Source organism: Lutjanus erythropterus, chromosome 13, assembly GCF_056507025.1.
Source record: "Lutjanus erythropterus isolate fLutEry1 chromosome 13, fLutEry1.hap2, whole genome shotgun sequence".
Classification (NCBI taxonomy): domain Eukaryota; kingdom Metazoa; phylum Chordata; class Actinopteri; order Lutjaniformes; family Lutjanidae; genus Lutjanus; species Lutjanus erythropterus.
Window position 1 is genome coordinate 6,511,446 of NC_139329.1, and position 17,366 is coordinate 6,528,811.

General features: G+C 39.4%; 1 protein-coding gene across 1 annotated transcript; it reads left to right on the forward strand.

Moving 5' to 3' along the window:
* The first annotated feature begins 9,864 nt into the window (after positions 1 to 9,864).
* LOC146316087 (serine/threonine-protein kinase pim-2-like) lies at positions 9,865 to 13,850 on the forward strand. Its single transcript, XM_084734040.1, has 8 exons — positions 9,865 to 9,901; positions 10,572 to 11,045; positions 11,474 to 11,565; positions 12,177 to 12,224; positions 12,346 to 12,564; positions 12,673 to 12,850; positions 13,319 to 13,513; positions 13,650 to 13,850. Exons 1-8 carry the CDS (start codon positions 9,865 to 9,867, stop codon positions 13,739 to 13,741), a joined length of 1,335 nt encoding a protein of 444 aa, XP_084590166.1. The 3' UTR covers positions 13,742 to 13,850.
* Positions 13,851 to 17,366: the final 3,516 nt, after the last annotated feature.

Below are 17,366 nucleotides of genomic sequence, written 5' to 3' on the forward strand. Positions count from 1 at the left end.
TCAAGACAAGGTGTTTGCAATCTGTAACCTCACCTCTAGATGCCACAGAATCTTCACACTGGTCCTTTAAGCAGGTTCTGAAAGAAACAACTTTAACATGAAATTTTTTTGTGTTATAATAGGTTTCTCAGCCATTTGAATTGGTAGGAATGGACCTCATTGGCCAACTACAGTACATTTGTGTCATAATTGATTATTTCACAAAGTGGCCACAGGCTTACCCATTGAAGTCAAAATCGGCAAAGGAAGTGACAGCATGCATAATAAAATTTGTGCATCAATTCGAGGCCCCGAAAAGGATTTTGACAGACCAGGGGAAAGAATTTGTCAATTCTGTGAGTATATCAGTCATTGGCAGAAATTATGTAATGCTGATATTTGAAATATTACTTTTGGTCTGTTATCATTATTGTGTTTTAGTTCCAATAGCACCTTATTTGTGTTCTGAGGTCTTATCATCATTTTCTGGTAATATTTTTATGACTGCTGTATTATATCTTATATGCAATGGTATACTTATCACTGCCACCACCACACAAACCCCTCCACCCTGTCTACTAGTGATCAGTGTATTGCTTAAAGCAATTTTCTCTTATGATTGCAGATCAACAAAACAGTGTGTGAAATTCTACACATCAAAAGGTCCCTGTGTTCACCCTACCATCCTCAAACCAATGGACTGGTAGAAAAAATGAATGGCACAATACAAATGTGAGTCCTCTAGTATATTCTTTAAAACACCACACTGAACTTGGTGCTTATGCATATGTGTTTTCTTTCAGGATGTACGTGTCCACTGAAAGGGCATATGGAGACATTTTGTAAAAAAAAAAATATTCTGCTCATAAATATCTATTTTGAATTGCCTTCATTCTCAGAGCCCTGAGTAAAGTTGCCAAACACCAGCCAGAAACATGGGATGAATATTTGGATGCTGTGATGTTTGGTCTGAGAACCAAAAAACAGATGACCACAAAATATTCACCGTACTACCTCATGTTCGGCAGAGAGGCTCGTTACCCCTCTGAGGTCCTAGAGCACTACATGGTCGGTCAGTCGGCTCAAGGAAAATTAAAAGTGAAATTAAAGGGCAAAACACCATCAAAGGTCCACACACCAGCCTTTAAAGTTGGGGACAGGGTATGGCGACAAAATATAAGGAGCCAGCAAAGAAAGGGAGGGAAATTGGAGGCAAACTTTTCACCATAAAGGCCATCCAGGGGAAGAGTGCTGACCTTGAAGATGACAATGGGGCAATATTCTACAAAGTGATTATAGATCACCTCAAAGTCTGCATATCTGAGGCAGCCAGAGTTCCACACTGGGGTATGAAAAAGACAGGCAAAACATCAGCCTCACCACCACCAGCGGCAGTCCCACCAGCTCCTGCTCCACCAGCTCCTGCTCCACCAGTGGCAGTCCCTCCAGTGGCAGCCCCACCAGCTCGTGCTCCACCAGTGGCAGTCCCCCCAGTGGCAGTCCCCCCAGTGGCAGTCCCTCCAGTGGCAGTCCCTCCAGTGGCAGTCCCACCAGTGGCAGCCTTACCAGCTCGTGATCCACCAGTGGCAGTCCCCCCAGTGGCAGTCCCTCCAGTGGCAGTCCCTCCAGTGGCAGTCCCACCAGTGGCAGCCTTACCAGCTCGTGATCCACCAGTGGCAGTCCCCCCAGCGGCAGTCCCTCCAGTGGCAGTCCCACCAGTGGCAGCCTTACCAGCTCATGATCCACCAGTGGCAGTCCCTCCAGTGGCAGTCCCTCCAGTGGCAGTCCCTCCAGCGGCAGCCTTACCAGCTCCTGCTCCACCAGTGGCAGTCCCTCCAGTGGCAGTCCCTCCAGCGGCAGTCCCTCCAGCGGCAGTCCCTCCAGTGGCAGTCCCTCCAGCGGCAGCTCCACCAGCTCCTGCTCCACCAGCAAATCCTGGATATGCCAGAGCTGTTGCAGAGAAATGTAAGATTTTTTTTTAATTTCAATTGAAGATAGGCCAGTTTCCAAGCACATTGCTCTTCTAATTATGTCTCAATCACCCTTAATGATTTACATGAGACTGTGATTGTTTATGCTGTAGATGGTGTGGTTACAATAATGTATGTAGTGAGGCATTAGCTAGGATATTTATTAATGCATTCTAATGTAACTGCCACTTGAATTTTACAAGTGGATTTACTAAATGTTTTTATTATTATACTGACTGTTATATTGCTTTTTTCAGATGTACAGGATGCTTGGTCAGGAAAGACTGTCCATGTCCTCCTGTCCAAAATCGACAAATACAAATTATTTTACTGGGACATTCATCACCTTGGTCCCAACATGGAGTTGGAAAGTGAGGTACAGTGATCTTATTTAATCATAATGTACATTTTTGGAAAATACATGTATAGGTTTAACTGTTTTTAAGTCAACTATATAGCTGTCAATGTATTTTTCTTGAAAACAATATCATAATCTGTTGTTCAAATTTTCTTCACAGGCAATCAATGCATATTTGGCGATTTTGGTGCGTCAGCACAATCAGCAGCAGCATCAAAAAGCTGCATTTATCGATTCTTTTGCCATGACTGCTATTTGGCAAAGAGAGGCTACAAGACACAAGGTCTGCATTGATACAATGAATGTCACTGACAGTCTCACATTAAGATTAAATACAAATTCCCATTATAATAAAACAATATGATGTATGACATGAAAAATATAAATATTTAAAATATATTTGAATATCATATATTTATTGAAATATATAGTGCCTTGAAGAACTTGTTGTGACAGGATTTCATTCATTGCATTTCTTTTTCGTTTCATATTTTATAGACAATTAATTTCTAATCTTTTTTGTTCAATTTCAGATTAAACCCATGGACTACGAAATATTTGTGGGAATTATAAATGAGCATCGCCACTGGACATTAGCGGTAAAGATTATACACATAAAACAATATAAATCTGTACCTATATTATGTCACAGAAGAAAAATGCAGTAGAATTTTTTTCATAGTTAATAAAAAATGATGCTTTTCTTTTCATGGAAATACTATTTAGGCCATTTACCCACAAGAAAAGAGGTCCCTTTTCCTGGATCCACTGTGAGAATCTAAAACAGACATCAAAAGATGTTTGGAAACAACAAGGTAAAGAGAGCAACTACAATTAGACTTCACTATTAAAGCATTCAACATATAATTTAGCATGTCTGCTGTTAATGTAATAGTAAAACACAATGTTACCAAAACAATTCTACAGAGAAAGGAAGAATTGACAGAACAGGATTTTAGCCATTAATTAGAGTTACATTCCTTACACTGATCACGTGGTTGATTTTATGTTAAAATCAAAAGTTGCTCTGTAATAGGTGTAATCTAAAGGGGCAAGTTAAATCTATCACCTATCCAACAAGGAGCTCTTTAGAAATGTGAAAATGTCAAGGGACAGCTCACCCCACAATCAAAAATACATATTTTTTACTGGCCTATACAAACATCTTGAGCAACTGCTTTCAGATTTTTCAAATCTGTTTTTTTTTTTCTTTTTCTTTTTTTTTTTTTAAATGTTTCTTTTTTTTTTCTTATTTCACCGAGCCCCTTCAGACAATCAGTCATGTCCAGGGGCACAGTGGAGTGGCCACTGTTAAAGGTGAAGGCCTGAGACATGCAAAGAAGGGTTGCTATCACCATCTGGACCTGAGTAATCTCCACAGGTGTCAGCTCTCTCAATCTGGCTTCGGGAAGTTCCACAGCACCGAAACGGCCCTGCTTAAGGTCACAAATGACCTTTTAATGGCTGCTGACGATGGCAAATGTGCAGTTCTTGTTCTCCTGGACCTTAGCTCGGCCTTTGACACAGTCGACCACAACATCCTCCTCGACAGACTGAGGCGCTGGGCAGGGATTTCTGGTACAGCACTGCAATGGTTTTCATCCTATCTATCAAACAGGAAATTCTGCGTCTCTGTTAATAACTGTGTGTCATCCTTCTCGTGTGTTAAATATGGTGTGCCCCAAGGTTCAGTTTTGGGACCAATCTTATTTTCTTTATACATGCTTCCTCTTGGGCATATTTTACAAAAACATGGTGTGTCTTACCATTTTTATGCAGATGATTCACAAATGTACCTACCTCTGAGATCCTCTGACCCTGATATGCTTGATTCACTAAATGGCTGTCTATCTGAAGTAAAGGATTGGATGTCACAAAATTTTCTCCAACTAAACGCTGACAAAACTGAAATCGTGTTGATTGGGCCCCAGCAAATGATCACACAAATCCCACCATTTGCTGGTCCCCTAACAAATCATATTAAGCCTGTTGCTAGAAATCTGGGAGTGTGGTTTGATGGAAACCTACATTTTGAACATCATACGACAAAGCTTGTGCAGTCATGTTTTTATCATCTAAGAAATATTTCAAAAATACGTTCTACACTATCTTTTAAAGACACAAAAACCATTTTACATGCTTTTATCTCATCACACCTGGGTTTCTGCAACAGCCTTTTTACCTGCCTGAACCAAAAATCTATTAACAGACTTCAGAATGTTCAAAACTCAGCTGTCAGACTTTTAACCAGAACTAGGAAACATAATCATATCACTCCTGTTTTAGCATCTCTACATTGGCTCCCTGTATGTTTTAGAATAGATTTTAAGATTTTACTGATGACTTTTAAAGCTCTCAATGGCCTCGCACCCCCATATATCTCTGACCTGTTAGTACCTTACACTCCACGACGTACCTTGAGATCCTCAGGCAGAGGTCTCTTGTCTGTTCCATATGCCCGGCTGAAAACTAAAGGGGACAGGGCCTTTTCAGTCAGGGCCCCAAAGCTCTGGAACAAACTGCCTGAATTAGGACAGCCGAGTCAGTGATCTCCTTTAAATCTCTTCTTAAGACATACTTTTATCGGAGAGCCTTTCCTGATTTTATCTAAACTTGAACTGTTGTGCACTGCTTTTCTTAAAAATGTTTTTACATTCCTATCCTTGCTCTGTACCATCTTATTTTATCTGTTTGAGTTGTTGTGTGACACTTGATCCTGTCTGTTTTATGTTGTTGCCTTTGTGAAGCACTTTTGTAATGTGAATTTTGAAAAGTGCTCTATAAATAAATATTATCATTATTATTATTATTATTACCCTGTTTCCTGTTGCGAGAGCTAATTTCACCCATGTGTGTATTTGTGTGGATAGGCCAGATTTCCTTGGCAAAATACCCAGAATTCATAAAGCTGGCCCCTCCCTGAACTCTACCTTCAGTATTGATACATTGAATAACAGCCAGGTTATGCACCATCTCACATTCATAGAACATATGTACCAGTGTACCCCTTTCCTTCTCACATCTCCAACATTTATCATTCTCCCTAAGTCCCAACCTAGACATTTTTGCTGGAGTCCAGCAGTTCCTATTCAGTATTCTGAATGAAATAAGCTGTGTCTGCATGTCTCGGGCTATAGTGTACCAGGACCTAATTGTTTCCTCCCAGACCTCGCAGTCAATAGGTGCCCCAAGGTCTTTTTCCCATGCTAACTTAATACCTTCGTAGTTTGGGGTTTGATGTCTTCTAAACATGTCATAAAATCTGGATGTCCTTCCTCTAAGCTTCCATTCTGATCACCATAGCTCTTGAGAATACAAGATACAGGTGCAAATTTGACCTTTCTATCTGCTGTTGTAATACAGCTCCTCAACTGAAGGAACTTCCAAAGATCTTTGCTGGGGATGTCATATTTAGATATACATTGTTCAAAGGAGATTAAGTGTTTCCCGTCAAATAAATCTTCCAGTAACATTACCCCAGTCTTCACCCAATTTTCCCACATGACTGATTTTTTTCTTAATTTTCAATGACTTATTATACCATATTGATGATCCCATAGTGTCGTAATAGTTCAAATTGCACCCCTGGTGGGCCCATCTCCAACTTTCTCAAGAAAATGCCCATACAGGGTTTCTGTAAGGTACATCACCTCCTGCCTGGGTGAGGAAAGCTTGCACTGAGAAGGGCTCTATCAACTCTTTCTCTATTGCCACCCAGGCAGGAGCACAGACCTCCGACATATTTGACTTAGAGAGCTGACTGAGACTGAAGGCATGGTGATACCAATCTATTCTTGGGCATCCTAGACCTTCCTCCTCTACTGATGCATATAATTTCTTTTTATTAAAAGTAGGCTTCTTCCCCATCCACAAGAAGCCACTTATGACCCTATTAAATCTAGACAGAAGGGGGAGTCCAGAGGCAGCATGCTTGTTATATAATTAATCTGTGGTATTTTAATCATCTTCACTAAATTTATCTTTCAATTGTAAAGATAAACTGATATGATAAACTGAAAATGATGAACTTAATTTTTTTTTTTTTTTTAAACTTTCTTTTTATTGATTTTTTCCAATAGAAAAAACAGGACAAACATATAAATATACACACAACAAAGGTGCAATAGACAGGGTCATCCATAGCAAAATACAATGACATGTTAACAACGGGCTGGCAGACATCAGGTTAGTGAATCATGTCTAGGGGCTAAGGCACCCATAGTTCTCCAGTCTTTCTCAGTCCACAGTGGCTCATGGCTCAGGGGAAAAATACAGTAATAATAATAAAAATAAAAACAATCAAATAAAATAAAACTACAGGTTTTCCCACACAGAGTATGCAATTACCTCTCATCTATGTAATTCCTCCATTTTTTCCAGTATTGGTCACCTTTTTCGGTATTGTATCTCAGGGAAAACGTCAACCTTTCCATGTTATAGATTTCTTCAACTATTCCTGTCCAGTCTGAAATTGTTGGACACTCCTTGTTCAGCCAATTCCTGGTTATTGCCTTTTTGCTACTAGCCAATAATATTTGTAATAGATATCTGTCTTGTTTATTTATCTCAGTTGGTATATTTCCCAAATATACAACACCGAAACTGACGTCCAGCTGCAAATTGATTATTGAATTGATTGCTGCTATAATGTTTTCCCAATAAGGTGAAATTATGGGACATTCCCAGAATATGTGAAAATGGCCAGCTGACACATTACCACACCCTCTCCAACATCGTCCCTGAACTGGATTATTGGTCTGTAAACTTTTAATTCTGGGAGTTATAAAGAATCTTAGGGTATTTTTCCAGGTGAATTCCCTCCACAGATCTGAGCTAGAAGTAGTGGACATTGTCTTACAGATATTTAACCAATCATCTTCAGATATCTGCGTGTTAGCTTCTTTTTCCCACCTTGATTTAATATACATTGTGGAGAAACCTCTGTCCTTCTGTAAAGCTAAATAAATCCTGGAGATCAGTTTTCTGCTCAAATTTCCTTTATAGGCTTTAGCAAATATCTCTATCAGGTTCATTCCTTCTTCTCCAATTGTTTTGATGTTTTTATTAAAATAATCTCTCAATTGAAAATATCTGAAGAGATCCTGTTTTTCCAAATTGTGTTTTTTCCTGAGGTAATCAAAAGAGACCAAGACAGTATCAGTAGAAACTGTACAGTAAGAGGTAATACCTAGATTTGTCCAATATGTAAATCTGCTGTCCAGTTTGGCTGGCGTGAAATCTGTATCGAATGCTACCCAGCGTAATAGACGTGCATTTCTTTCAGATTTAGAGTCTTTAAGAATTTTGTACCATATGTTTAAAGGGTTTATAATCAAATTAGTTAATTTATCTGTCGATAAGTACTTTTTCAAGAGAGTTTTGTCTCCCAACACAGATGGGAGAGGTTCACATATAAAACTTTGTTCTAATTCTTTCCATTTTGCATCACATTCCGGATCACACCAACCAACCAGGAAGCGCAACTGTGCCGCTCTGTAATAATCCTCCAGACAGGGTAGAGCCCTGCCACCTTTATCTTTTGGCAACTGTAGTGTCTGAAATCTAATCCGCGGTCTTTGTTTTGCCCAAATAAAAGTAGATATCATCCTATTCCATTCATTAAATTGCTTTTGTGGTATCTCAATTGGCAACGATTGGAAGAGGTACAGGAGGCGGGGCAGCACGTTCATCTTAACAATGTCTATCCGGTTGTACATATTTGTCGGTAGTAAGGACCAGCGGTTTAAGTCTGTCTTGATGTCAGCTGTTATAGAGATATAGTTGTAGTCATAAATGGTAGTTAAGTCCTTTGGTATTCGTACTCCAAGGTATTTCATAATATTATTTGTCAGTTTAAATTTACATATTGTATAAATATTTTCATGTGGATTCAGATTATAGGTTAGAGTTTGGGTTTTATGTAAATTTAGTTTATAGCCAGAGTATGAGCCAAATTTTTCAAGTAGACGTAACAATTTAGGGAGACTTACTTTGGGGTTGCTAAGGGTCATAAGAATATCGTCCGCATATAAACAAATTTTATATTGTGTGTTTCCAATCAGTACACCAGTTATGTCCTTATCCTCTCTTATCGCCTGAGCCAATGGCTCAATAAAAAGAGCAAAAAGTGTAGGGCTAAGGGGGCACCCCTGACGACAACCCCTCTCAAGAGATATTGTATTAGACAGAGACCCATTAATTTTTATTCTGGCTGTGGGAGAGCAGTATAGGGAGTTCAAACACCCAATTACCTGATCATTGAAGCCGAAACGTCTAAGAACCAAATACAAATATTTCCAACGAACAGAATCAAAAGCCTTTTCAGCATCAAGGCTAATGGCTATAGATTCCCTGTCACTACTTCTCATCCGATTAATAAGGTGGAGAGCTCGTCGCACGTTGTCTTGAGTTTGCCTGTGCTTCACAAAGCCAGTCTGATCTGGGTCTATCAAATCTGGGACAATGTCCTCCATCCTTTTTGCTAGTATTGATGCATATAATCTGTAATCCATGTTTAGCACTGATATGGGTCTATACGAGCTACATTGTGTCTTGTCCTTGATGAACTTAATTTTGACCAGTTTTGTAAATTATTTTCAGTTTTTTGGATAAGGGGCAGTAGATTTAAATTCATTACATTTTTTAATCCTGGGGTAATCATGATCCCCAAGTAGACCAGTCCAGATGGGAGCCATTTAAATTGCCAATTATTGTGAATACTGGGGCATATTTTAGACAAAGGCATCGCTTCAGATTTTGACCAGTTGATCTTATAACCTGATATACGAGAAAAAGAACTAATCATGGATAAAATATGAGGTACTGCAGTTTCTGCGTTACTTGACAGTAATAGGATGTCATCTGCATATAATAAAAGTTTATGTTCTTTTTGCCCTGAAACAATGCCTTTAATATCGATATGGTTCCTAATTGCTGAGGCTAAGGGTTCCAAAGCCAAGGCAAAGATCAAGGAAGAAAGGGGGCAACCCTGTCGGGTCCCACGTGATAGTCTAAAAGGGTTTTAAATATTCCCATTCATGAAGACAGCTGCCTTTGGACTTCTATACAACAATTTAACCCATTTAATATATACATCACCCACATTACACTTCTCAAGAATTGCAAATAAATACTCCCATTCCACTCTATCAAAAGCTTTCTCTGCATCCAGAGAGAAAGCTTTAACTTTTCCCAAGATTTATTGATAAGCTGCGTTGTGATTTGGGTCACGATGGTTTTTAATTTCGAAAAAAGTTGTTATTCAGAAAAAAAAAAAAATCAGGAAACACTGCTGTTCAACACTGGTACAGATTCAAACATAAACAAAATTATTCTATATGCTAATTTCAGCCTGTATTCATGATGTCATCACAGAATGGAACTCATCATCACAGATCTTCAGAATCAACACAGACTGACTTCACATCACACGAGAGACACAAATCCACTCACACTCAGCACATCAGCAGAGTTACACACAAGTTCTAGTTATCTGCAGGAACTTATTTTCACAAATATTAGTATCGAAATCTCGTATAAAACAAGACGACGGCCAAGATGTCGAAGAATCTTCGTGATTCCAAGAACGATTCAGGTGAGTGTGAAATCCTGATGAACAGTTTCTTATCAAGTCATTTCAATGTATTTTTCTGAAAATAAGTTAAAAATCTGTTATTAGGTGCATTAAAATACTAACTTCCAATGCAAATTCTTTTATTGCAAGTATTTTTGACAGTTGCATTAATTCTTCCTGATTTTAGTGCAGTAATCTGCATATTGAGACAAACTATAAGACAGACTGTAAAATCAAATTCTTGAAACAAGTTGTTTTATCAGAAACAGATTATAATATTCCATCTTCACAGTCAGATTGTTTCAATAAGAGGAGGTTTAAAAATGTAAGAATTTAAAGTAAACCAAAACATTTCATTAATTGCATGTATTTCATATACATAAATCCTGAAAGAATACTCTTTTCACCAAATAGTGCAATTAGAGAGTTGGGTATTGATTATTTCATATATTCTCATATACTCTTCAACTCTTAATATGTTAATCACTATCACTCAGTAACTAGTTACTATAGCTTGGCAGTAAAGCAACAACTGTTGGTTATGAAGAGACGATATAACAGCTTCAGTTCTCCATCAGTCTGAGAAGATCTGTTTCTGCAGGGATCTTTCCCATAATGTTGTGAGATGCAAAAAAAAACAATCTGAGCAGGAGTTTTGCAGAAATGTTCACTGAGTTTATCTCACTTGTAGAAACAAGCAGCAACACCTCTGAACCCAGCACCAGCATGCAGGTGACAGGAAACAAAAGGAAGGCCAGCACGACGCTTGAGTCACCCAGGAAAAAGATGAAAAGTGACTGCAAAGGGGACGGTCCTGTAGCCAAAGGGACCAAAAGGAAGTCCAGTACTGAAAGCGAGTCTCCCAAAAAGAGGCAGAGGAGTCACAGCAACAACACTGACACCAGCAACCCGCTGCCAGCAACTGACACCATCACCAACGCTGGTGAAGCTCCTGGGACGACCAGCAGCTGTGACCCCTCAGTGAGTTCCAGCAGCCCCTCGCCCTCCATACAGAAGCCCTACCTGAGCTCCAGGACCCCCTCATCTTCCACACAGGACTCCTCCTCGAGCTCCAGGACCCCTTCATCTTCCACACAGGACTCCTCCTCGAGCTCCAGGACCCCTTCATCCTCCACACAGGACAACAGGAGCACATCCCACTTAGGTAAACTGATAAAGACAATGAATTTGTGTGTGTTGTTTGTATCTGAGTACATTTACCGTCTTAATAACAGATAGTCCAGCACATAACCCCCTGTAAAACTACAACATGTTGTTTTTTTACACTTTGGTTTTGCACTAAATAAAGGAATATTCAGATCAACTAAGTTTTGTGTGGCTGTGGACAGGGTCAGAATCAAATTCAAGAAAAGAGGAATCCTATTTACCAAAATGTCAAAATATTACTTTTGTGATTTGACACACATTAATAAGTAATAATTAAAAAACAAACATAAGTTTTGGATTTACACATGATGAATTGTGTCAGCTATAATGTATAACATCCACCAGCCTTCAACCTGACTTTAAACACAGAGGGGTTACACTAAGATGTTTATTACAACTATGTGTGTTTGTGTTTGTTTGTTGCAGACTTTGAAGGCAAATACCTGCAGGCCAACCAACTCGGAGAAGGAGGCTTCGGATCAGTTTATGCAGGTTACAGAAAAGTGGATAGTTTACCAGTAAGTATTACGTTCATATTCACACACACACACACACATACACACACACACACACACACACACACACACACCATCAGGCCTGTGGAATACATGTGATGGAATAACTTAATTGAGACACAAAAAGAGTAACTGTCTTCAATACAGTTACAGAAAAAAATGATGTAATCAGATTACAGATACATTTAGTTAAAATGAGGATTATTGACAGGATTTAAATTTTAAAATAAAAAATAAATAATGATATACTGCAATGCACAATGTGCACTCATTACAACACAAGATGGCAAAGTGCATTTAAATGCTCATAATCCCAGCTAATAATCTAAACATGTATTCACACATAACAGAGGAAGGAATAGCTGGACAAACAATAAATCAACCTACAATAACCATAAAACATAAGTCTAAACAATTTCACCATATTTGGTAAGTAATGGAAAGCAATCAAGTTACATTACTATGATATTATGATACTTGGATTAGATTACTGACTACATTTGTTTAACAGGTTGTAAATCATTTTATCAGATTACATTTTTAAAGTAATCCTTTCAACCCTGCACATCATGACTCCCTAAACTAACCAAAGTACTGCTGATTGTGTCTTGTAGGTGGCGATCAAACACATCTCTAAAGCATGTGTGATGACTCAACCAGTGGTAAGTGCAAGATGATTATTGATTTCTTATAACTCAGCATTGGCCTACAAAAATCCATCATCCCTGCATCATCCATCCACTAAAATACTAATGGTTTTGTTATGTATATGCTTTCCTTCAGGTCATACAAGGAGAAATGTACATGATCCCCACTGAGGTGCTCCTCATGCTCAGTGCAGCAGGTGGACCAGACTCAGCAGGCAAATCTGCGGTCGTGACATTGTTAGACTGGTACGATCTTGACCAGGAGGTTGTCCTGGTCATGGAGAGACCAGTTCCGTCTGTGGACCTGATCGACTACATGATTTACTCTGGTCCCCTGGACGAGAACCAGATCAAGGTACTGAAGCCTGATCGTGTTTCTGTGTCAGTCTATGGTGTGTCCAAGTATCACCCAACAGTCCCGTCTTCTCCGCTCTAAATCTGTTTCTCTTTATCTCTCTCTCAGAACATCATCAAACAGTTACTTGAGGCAGCCATCGCCATGCACTCTGAAGGAGTCTTCCATCGTGACATCAAAGCGGAAAATTTACTGATTGAAACCAGCTCCGACGTCCCTCGAGTGCGGATCATCGACTTTGGATGTGGCTGCTTTGTGAGCGCCGAGCCTTACCTCAAGTTCTCTGGTACGATGTCTGGTTTATGCTCCTGTTCTGCATCTGTCTGTCAGTTCCTCCAGGATTTCACAGGCTGTTTTTGAGATTGTTGTGACCTAACCTGTCTGATATCACTGCAGCCTTTTTTAAAACTGTGATGCATGTTGCAATGTTTTCAGGTGTTTTTGCAATCAAATTACAGCAGCAAATTATTTTTTTTATAATTCATAAAAACTTAAAGGTACCTTCTTCCAATGAGAATAAAACTGCATTCTGTTCTGGTTGTTCCAAGTAACCTTCAAAGAGGCTCAGGAATATGCTTTTTATGTGCACTTGGGGGTATTTCACAAAGAAGCAAAATCTTTGCATTGATAAATCTGAGCATAGATAAATATCACCAACACTGACAAACATTGTGTTCTTGACAAAAAAAAAACAACCGGTGACAAAATCAAATTTATTTAAACCCTCCTTTCTGTCTCTGTCTGCGTATTGTAGGAACCCGTGCGTACGCCCCTCCAGAGTATTTCATGCAGGGATCATATGAGGCAGCCCCAACCACGGTGTGGCAGCTCGGCGTGCTGCTCCATGGACTGCTGGAAACAGGCAACCAATTTTCCACCTCCGAGTACCTCCACAAAAACATGACATGGAACTACAGCATTGATGATGAGGATCTAAACGTGACAGAAGGTAAGACAATGCTGGTGTCAATACAGCACTGAGTTTTGCTCCTGATAGTGTGTAGATCTTTTATCTTTCATGTTCCAATAGACCACTGAAGCTTCCACCCTCATCTTTGATTGTTCTCTGTCCTTTCTTTTTTCAGAGTGCCAGGATTTCTTGAGGAAGTGTTTGACAATAGAGCCAGAGAAGCGCGCCGCCCTGGAAGAGCTGCAGCGCCACCCCTGGTTAACATAATCCTGCAGACGCCCACCACTCCACCCCACCCCCTGAAGACCATCCCCTAATCCACATTTCTAACTGATGACCTGGACATTGACCTTGACCCATGACAAAGACAACTTTCTCCTCCTTTCTTCTTTCTTCTATCATCTTTTCATGCTGCTGAGTCACTGACCCACTCTGAGTTCATACATGCTGGGTGAGAGGGGCTGCCCTCTGACAGAGCTGCAGCGCTGACTAGTGCCATGTGGCAACAGATAACTGGCATCATGCATGAATGACATATTGACAAATATTTCATTTTTAAATATTTTAAACGACTAGTATGAGAGTACTAGCGTTTGTGGGGACGTTTAATTGTATAGTCGTCCATGTGATGGTAACCATCCTTTGAAGGGGTCATGCTTTTACCTGTCTGGACATGAAAAAAACATGATACAATCCTTATGACAGTAAAATGGGCTGTTTAAAGACAATCAACTGCAGTAATTCTGATCCAGTAGAACAAAATGAGGGTAAGAACAGTGTTTTTTTAAAAAAAAAAAAACGTGATATGAAAATTTTGTCATACCGCCCAGCTCTAAGCACCACACCACCCCCTGAAGACCATCCCCTAATCGACATTTTTAATTGATGACCTGGACATTGACCTTGACCCATGACAAAGACAACTTTCTCCTCCTTTCTTCTTTCTTCTATCATCTTCTGACCCACTCTGAGCTCAGTGACTCAGCAGCGTCTTCGGGCGGCACGGTGGAGTTTTCATGTTCTCCCCGTGTCTGCGTGGGTTTCCTCCGAGTGCTTCGGTTTCCTCCCACACTTTAAAAACATGATAATTGGACTGAATTGAAACTTTAAATCAGGGCTTCTCAAAATTAAATAAAACAATTGAAAATTGAAGCTTTGATGGTTGTTTTTATTTCCTGTATCTGTGGTATTTTCTGTGCTTACAATGACTAACTTCATTTGTACAGTATTTCAGAGGTATACATATGTCAGAAACAGCCAGCAGCAAACAGCAGACAGAGTTAGCTACTAGCTGGTGAACATAGTGAAGCATTTTCTCTCAAAAGGAGAAAAGGAGAAATCTGTAATATATTTACTGTAATAAATCAGAAAATGACCATGATATGTCATCAGCACTGCAGGAAACATGTTAAAGGATAACTTCATAATTTTTCAGTCTGGACTCTATTTCTCCATATTTATATGCATAGGCGCCATCTACGACTAATAATAGTAATAATATAAAACTGATATGCAGGAATGAAAGTATACAAGGTGAGATACATTAGAATGAGGTCAAAAAACAAACAAACAAACAAAAAAATGCTCCAACTATTTGCTCATTAAAAACTTTTTCAGATGTGTATTGAACAATGATAATGGAAATGTTGATTGTAGAGATGTAGGTAGATTGTTCCAAAGAGTTGGTCCTCTGTATTTCAATGTGTATTGATTCAGGTCAGGTCAGAAGTCTGACAATATGGAAGACAGAAGTCCTTTGAGTGTCTTGTATAATGACAATCAATGTCTGAGGAAAACTTAAAAAAAAAAATCTGAAAAGTGTTCGGCAGTTGATGAGTTAGGTGTACATGTTTGTACATGAACACGTGTGTTTATGTACATGTACATGTATTTTTTATATCATTACAGGATTCTTCAATTTTTTCGGAAAAGTACGTTTTGTTTTGTTTTTTGCAGTTTGTAGTAATTTGGTGAAATAATTTATATTTTTTAGAAACTTCACGATTACATGGGGTGGGACTAACAACACATTTTTTTTAACACACACACATTTTATATAATTTATTTTTTTAAATTGAAGATATTTGTACCTGGCATGATCCAGGGCTTAAGGCTTACATTTCCTGTTTATATGAACAAGTGGAGTTTATCAAATAAATATTTTCATAAATGTAAGATAAACCAATCCAGCATCCTGATTTTTGAAGACCTCCTACCATGAGGCTTCCTCCATCAGATAAAATTTTAAATAAGTCTTCATTCTTTTTGGTGAACTGTCAACATTTCATCCTCACATCAGATTTGTCATGTGGATGGAGAGAGCAACATGGCGGCAAGCAGGTAGGACGTGTCTGTAGGTGCTCTCACTACAAACAGCCCAAATCCTGTTTTTAACTGCTCACTACTCGGAAATAACGTCAACCAGATATACAAAGAGTCTGAGACAACACGAGGACAACGTAAATGGCCAACCAAAAGACGACAACGAAAAAACCTCCAGACAGACAGGGAGAAAAGCCTGAAGAAGCTAGCATGCCGCAGCCATGTACAAGGCGATCTCAGAAATGAAAAGCATATTCTCCTCGAAATTTGATGGGGTTCTGTCTGCTATCCAAGACATAAAGACAGAAATTCATGACTTCGCGGGCAGACTATCTGAGGCTGAGCACCGAATAAGCAACACAGAAGATAGTGTTGGGGACATGCAGAAAACTGTGCAGACCCTGGAGTCACAGGTGAAGACACTCAACGCCAGGCTGGACGACTTGGAAAATCGACACAGGAGAAGTAATCTACGTCTAGTAAACCTCCCCGAAAAGGCAGAGGGGACAGACGCTGTTAAATTCCTGAAAGAGTGGTTACCTGAAGTGTCTGGAGATTCGTTGTTGGGTCCGGTGATTATTGAACGAGCGCACTGTATTGGCAGGCTGCCAACCTCTGAACAGTGATCCCCCGGGTGCTGATCATGAAATTCTTGAACGTTTGTTGTTATTTGTTATGATTCTTGAACCCTTGGCAATATCAATCAGAAATCATTCAGTGATAAAAGGGATTCAAATCTCTGACCAAGAACATCAGATTTCTTTATTTGCTGATGAAATATTATTATATCTTTCAGACTTGGGAAATTATTACCATATGTTACATGCCAGTCAAGAAAAGAGCTTGTTTCTTGTTTTTCCCTCCTGTCTGCCCTTTCTCCCCTCTCCCTCCCCTCTTGTCTCCAGGTGATAATGGACAGGCTCCTCATTGGTTCCCTAGGCTTGGAGCTGTCCACTGGCTGACATGGGAGGGTCATCAGCTGATTGAGCTCACCTGGGCCTCTGAGCTTAAAAGCTGGGCCCTTTGCTCACTCTGGTCTCTCCCTTCCTCCAGCTGGCATCCACCTTGTAATCTTTTTGGTTTGTGTTATGATCTGTGTTAGCTTTTGGTTAATAAATTATTCTTGTTTTTATATTAACCCCTTGTGTGAACTCCCCTTCTTGTTGCATTCCTTGAGCCGGTTTGTAACACCATAATTCGAGAGACTCTGGTTCAGTGAGTTAACCGAGAGTTGTGGCAATCTCCTGTCATCCCGACCGTTTGGTGTAAGGTGGTCATAACCTTGTGATGTATAATGGTGGCTAGGCATGCCACGACTCACTCAACTCACGATACAATTCGAATCACGATTCGAATCATGTACAACACAAAATTAATTTACAGGCAAATGACTGATTATTTTATTTTTATTATTTCTCTTACACAAATCCAGCCTTTTCCTTTTTAACAATACTGTAGTGTTTTCTCTTATGCTCTTTTCAGTACAGTAGATTAGAACTAGCAGCAAATGACACAAAAAATTGTATCAGTTCTCTTCTTTTTTTTATTACAATACTGTTTTTTTTCTTAT